General features: G+C 34.4%; 1 protein-coding gene across 1 annotated transcript; it reads right to left on the reverse strand.

Moving 5' to 3' along the window:
- Window positions 1-1,909: 1,909 nt before the first annotated feature.
- Window positions 1,910-4,792, reverse strand: LOC136064734 (L10-interacting MYB domain-containing protein-like). The gene is made up of 4 exons (XM_065766849.1): window positions 4,686-4,792; window positions 4,489-4,546; window positions 2,241-2,588; window positions 1,910-2,150 (listed from the first exon to the last, which is right to left on the reverse strand). The coding sequence occupies exons 3-4, from the start codon at window positions 2,586-2,588 to the stop codon at window positions 2,046-2,048; spliced, it is 453 nt and encodes a 150-aa protein (XP_065622921.1). The 5' UTR covers window positions 4,489-4,546; window positions 4,686-4,792; the 3' UTR covers window positions 1,910-2,045.
- Between the last annotated feature and the right edge of the window lie 1,240 nt (window positions 4,793-6,032).

Genomic DNA, 6,032 nt, shown 5'->3' on the forward strand with positions numbered 1-6,032 from the left:
GGGGGGGGGGGGGGGGGGGGTTCAACCATACAAAATGAAGCATTGAGGGCACTTAAGAAAGGAAGAAAAAAGAAGAGAGCATCTAGGTCATAACTTGATTATTTTAATTAACAGATAACAAGATCACCATTTGAAATCAGCAAAGAAATTTTTTGAAATCTAATAATGTAAGATTAGTTTCGATTAATTTAGCTGATAAAGAACGTAGTTTAAAAAGTCTATAGCAAGTGGAAACTCATTGGCAGAAGTTTATTAGTTCATTCACTCCTAGTAACCAATCGGTTTTGTCCATAGCTAACAACAAAGTGTAAGCATTCCCCCTAACATTGGAGCAGTGTCCAATAATCTGCTATGAATAAAAGATAAAAGCTTTCACACGCTTTCTCAAGGAAAATGCAATTTACAAAGGTGCCCTGATGGGCTTGTAGGAGATCAATGGGGAGTAGTTCCAGGCTTCCAACTTCAGGTTTTTCTATTAGTGAACATTAAATTTATAAAGTTATTAAGGATAATCACAATTACAGAAAAGACATTTGCTTATAATTTGTGAAAGAGTAAATTGTATGTATATGTTTTCTATATCATCCAAAGAAGAAATTAGAAAACTGTTATGAAAAGGATTATTTTTTTGGATTGGGAAATGTCCTCAACTATCTTTAAAGACTAAAATGTCATACCAATGTGGTGTTGTCTTTTCTGTTTTGAGTAGTTTTCTCTGTTGCTGCCTAGTTTGTTGCAGGTTTAGGTGTAGCTTTGATGTTTGGTAGGTATTGTCAGTTTGCTCAGATGATTCAGCTTGTGCTGCTTATTTTGAACCTCTTGTACCGTGATCTTGTTTTAAAAAAATTATCTCATTCATCTCAAAAAACAAACAAGAAATTTTTTACCATAGATGCCATTCACAATGATAAAAACGTTAGTCCACTTCAAACTAATAAACTCAACATAAGTTCAATTAGTATAAATCACTCTGGATTCAGTTAATGGTGAGTGTCTCCATAAAAGAGCTTTAAAATCTGACAACCTGACTTTTCGGCAAGGAAATACTAACTTCACATTGTAAACCCTAGAGGTTTATATACTATATCTTCCTTGTTTCTTTCTCAAAACTTGTCAACGTGTGAGTTCATAAATTAACTTGTCATTGCCACTAAAGGGTATTGAATGAAATTTATCTGTTGTCCTTACCAAATATGTGAAACGTAAAGTCGTTCTGCTAAAAATTTTACTTAGGCCAGTGAACATCTTGACGGCTGACAATTTCTATGCAAGTATTTACCAAATGATTTTTGGATGTTTTCCTTTGTTCTCTTAGCCATGAAAGTGTAAATCTACTGGATTGCTGGTTATCATAGAATATATATTGCATTATAATAGTATTAAGACACAATGTGATTCTCTTACAAAGTCAAATCAACATTAACAGTAATGAATGAAGTTCGCATGTGAGTACACTCTCATAGTAAGGGTGAGTTTGGTTCAGCTTTTTGTAAAAGTGCATAATGAAAAAGTTGAGTTTTCAAAAAGTGCATAATGAAAAAGTGCATTTTTAAAAAGCTGAGTGTTTGGTAAAAACGGTTAAAAAGTGCTTTTTGAAAAAGCTGAGTGTTTGGCTAGCACTTATAAAAGTGGCAGTTTGAGGGGTAAATTACCAAAAAGGATAATATATATATAAGGGAGTTTTTTTTTTGAGATGTGAGTTTATTTCATACTTAAATCAACTACTTCATATACTTAATAATAATAATAATAATAATAATAATAATAAATATATATTATTGGTATTATTTTAATAATGTTTGGGCAATTTCTCTTTTTTAGTGTCATAATTATTTGTTATTATCATTAATGACTTCTTCTCAATATTAATTAAATCTAAATAATTTTCATCATCATGAAGCACAAAATGAAAATGTAAAAAGATGATAAAATACATACCAATAATCCAAATTTAAATTGTATTACATAAAAATGTAAAAAGATAATAAAATACATACCAATAATCCAAGTTTAAATTGTACTACATAAAAATGTAAAAAATTGTACTACATGAATTCTGCTCCAGTTGCTGTAACATCCCTAAACATTCTATCAAGTTGTTGTAGATTCTGCAGACCTTTATGTCGAAATTTTGAAGCTTTGGGTACTTCCTACAAAATGTAATTGTCATTTCACTCATATTACAATAATATACATAACTATTTCAAACTAACTACACATTAATAAAATGCTCAACTCACCTTCAACTTCATGTCCCACCAATTATCACTAGCATCAATTGTTCCCTTCACTGCATCCCATCCTAAATTTGTGTCAAGACCCTTCAATTTTTCCCACACTCTCCAATCTGCTTTTAATACATCCCACCTACATTTTAATTGTTCCTTATCATAGTTTAGACCGGTCTCATCACAGAATTTGATTACCAAATTGCTCCAACCTTTGGCACTTAAGGCAGCAAAGAATCCTTTATTCCCAGCTTCAATCTCTTCCACACAAAGGTTACAAAAAGTAGTTGTCCAACTTGGATCTCCCCATAATGCTCTTGTTTTGTTTGCCTCGGAGTTGGAAGTGGTGTTTTTACCCATCTATAGAGTTAAGCAACCATAAGACACAATAAATGGATCAACTTTGACATACCAACTGAAAATGTATAGCTTAAACCTCAATTCTTAAACTAAGCAACAAATTCTTACACCAAAGCATTCAAAACCCAGAAAATCACATAACTAATACTCAACAAAAACCACAAAAACCAACCCAAAAAACTCAAGCTACCACTCAGATAATTAAATAACTAATAATCAACATTAAAACACAAAAACTTGTGTGGGGTGCTGATGGGGTGTGCATGGGCTGCTGATGTGGGGTGCGTCTGCAACACCCTGCCCCATCAGTTGCAAACTCACCCCACATCAGCAGCCCATGCACACCCTGCAACACCTCACCATGCAGCAACACATGCACTTCTCATTAGCACCACATGCAATTCTCATTTCTTAATCTCAGTAATTAAATTTCATTTGTGATAGAACAAAATTATATCATATGTAAACTATTCATTAAGGAACATAAACTAATAAAGCATTTATCACCATGTTTTTACATCAATAGAGACCCCCACATCAATACTTAGCTTTGCCATCAACAATAATCCTCATATTTAAAAATTTATATGGTAAATCGAACACAACATTCCTCGTTACCTTTTTTCTCCTCTAATTTTCAGACCCCAAACCCAAACTTTTGTCACTGTCACTATTAGAATTATGAGCTACAAGTCTACAAACCATTCATAGCAAGATTCAAACCACTGTAAATTCCAATCAACAAAAACAAATAACTAAACAAGTAAAGGAACAATACCCATTAATCTATAACAACAACTCTCTTCTGGCTTGCCGAGAAAACAAATCAAACACAACTAAAAACAAAAAAATTTGAAGCACCCCAATACTTTAAAATACATTCTTTTTTTATCTGTTTCAGCTTCCCAAAAAGTGTGTCTAATTTAACAGATTTCCTCAGTACAAAGCATGTAGCTAAAAAAAATTACAGAGCATCCACAAACAAGCCCAATAATCGTTATGATCATTCAGCAATGATCATTCAGCAAACATTCATTATGAGTAATTAAGCTAACATTCAGCAAATATGAATCAATGATGCATCATGAACCACAAAAGAAAGAAAAAAAAAAATCCGTAAACAATACTTATTTTCCAATACAGCAATTGAATATCTGAGTTCTCAGAAAGAGATGACACTAAAACTGCTCCCAAAAATCACCCAAAAAAACTATCAAACTAAATAGTCCCACAAGCTGATGTGGGGTGTGCGTGCTCTGCTGATGTGGGGTGCGTCTGCTGCTGATGGGGCATGCGTGTGCAGCTGCACATGCATGCCCCATCAGCTGTAGACGCACCCCACATCAGCAGAGCACGCACACCCTGCAGCACCTCACCATGCAGCACCTCACAATAATAATAATAATAATAATAAATTTTTAAAAAAACTGTAAAACCCAAAACAAAAATAAACCCATCTTCACGCACGAACACAGTGACACAAACAACAGAGCATCCACAAATTTTGCAGGGGAGAGGATTTAAACAGATCATCCACAAAATTAAAAAAAAAAAAAAAAAAAACAAATAGATCATCCACAAATTTTGCAGGGAGAGGACTTAAACAGAACATCCACAAAATTAAAAAAAAAAAAAAAAAAAAAAAAAAACAAATAGATCATCCACAAATTTTGCAGGGGAGAGGACACAGAGCATCCACAAAATTAAAAAAAAAAAAAAAAAACAAATAGATCATCCACAAATTTTGCAGGGGAGAGAACTTAAACAGAGCATCCACAAATTTTTTTCAGTTCCCGGCAAGAGAACAAATGATCTTTAGCAAGAACAAAGCATGCAATATCTGAATTTTTTTTTTGATAAGTAACAAAAAAAAAAAAAAAAAATCAGATCAGTGTTGTACCTGGCGGTTTTTGGTAGCAGATCGGCCTTGGTTGGTGTTTTGTTTATCAAAACTCGACCTTCAAAACATATTCCTCAGATCAGATTAGACAATATATATATATATATATATATATATTGCAGAGGAAGGCCCGCTGAAGAAGACGAAAGAGGAAGAAGATTTTCAAGACAAAATAAAAGAGAGAAACGGGTACTTACGCACGGCAGAGCAGAGCTGAGAGGAGACTTCTAGGGTGAGGGAGCTGCGCACAGAGATGAGATGAGATGAGAGGAAGAAATGAGGGCACCGTGCGTGATTCCTCTAAAGACCCTTGCCCTTTGCCCTTTAGTCAAGGGCAATTTCGTAATTCTACTCTCCAACGGAATATTATAAATGCGCGTTTGCCTTTGTTATGGACCTCTGAGCTCCATATTTGTTGCGCGTTCATAGGCTATTTTTTGCCTTGGCCCAAAACGCAACTTTTTTCAAAAAGTTGCGTTTTGGGCTGAGCCAAACGCAAAAACTGTCTCAGCATTTTGCAAATGCGCATAACATGTAAAAAGTGGCTCTAAAAGTCCAACCAAACGGGCACTAAAAATTAGGAGAATTATGAATATAAAATCACTGTGTCGTTGGTTTTATCCTCATGTTAGATAGAGAGTTACTGAGCTTGGAGTGAGTCACTGATGGTCCCGATTTAGCAGCCAATGCAGAGAGATTGGAACCAATGGAACCTCCTCGGGGCAGGCTAGAATTCCGATGGTGTCGACACCAGAAGGATCCGAGATGTGTTGTTGGTGAGCAAAGACAGTTCTTCCACCTTGCACTTCATTTGCCTGAGCTCCCTTGTGAAGTTGGTGACACAAGTAAATGAGAGTGCTTCAAATCTTCCAAACTAAATTCTGCCATCTTTATCTTCCGGTCCATCTGCTTTATGTTGATCTTCGGAGGCTTTTGCTCCATAATTTCATCCATATAATGTATATTGTAACTTTGAGAAAAAATATAAGACATTACAAATCAAATGAACAATCACAAAGGCTGTTGAATTTGAATTCCTATTTTACATTTATATGGCATGTCACAAATTATTTGTTGTGGCGAGACTATGTTTCTAAATTGACTTGTAGAAGAAACAGAAAAATATGTTTTGATTGATTGTCATAATTTTGAATCGTCATTGTTCAGAAACTGTGATCAAAATCCTGCTGAGAAAAGACCTATTCTTCAAAGGTCTACACTAGCAAAGTGGAATTGAAGAACATTTCTGTTGAATGAGAGTGAATAATTTACTCAAATGCACTCTCTAAATATTTTATTGAATGAGAGTGAATAAGTACATTTACCTTTTACATAGAGGTTCAATACAGCTCTATTATTTATAGTCCAAAATAAAAATTAAGAGAAAGGAAAATGTACATTCGTAACTAACTCAGTTTAGCCGTTGCACAGTGCTAACTAAAATATTACTAATTCCTGACCAATCACTTAGCAACGTGTGTCAAAGCCTAACTGACTGTTTTTAAACTCACGTGAAACACTTATGTCTTGCAACACCATGTTTC

This window comes from Quercus suber, unplaced genomic scaffold (assembly GCF_002906115.3).
Source record: "Quercus suber isolate HL8 unplaced genomic scaffold, Cork oak 2.0 scaffold_751, whole genome shotgun sequence".
NCBI classification, from domain to species: domain Eukaryota; kingdom Viridiplantae; phylum Streptophyta; class Magnoliopsida; order Fagales; family Fagaceae; genus Quercus; species Quercus suber.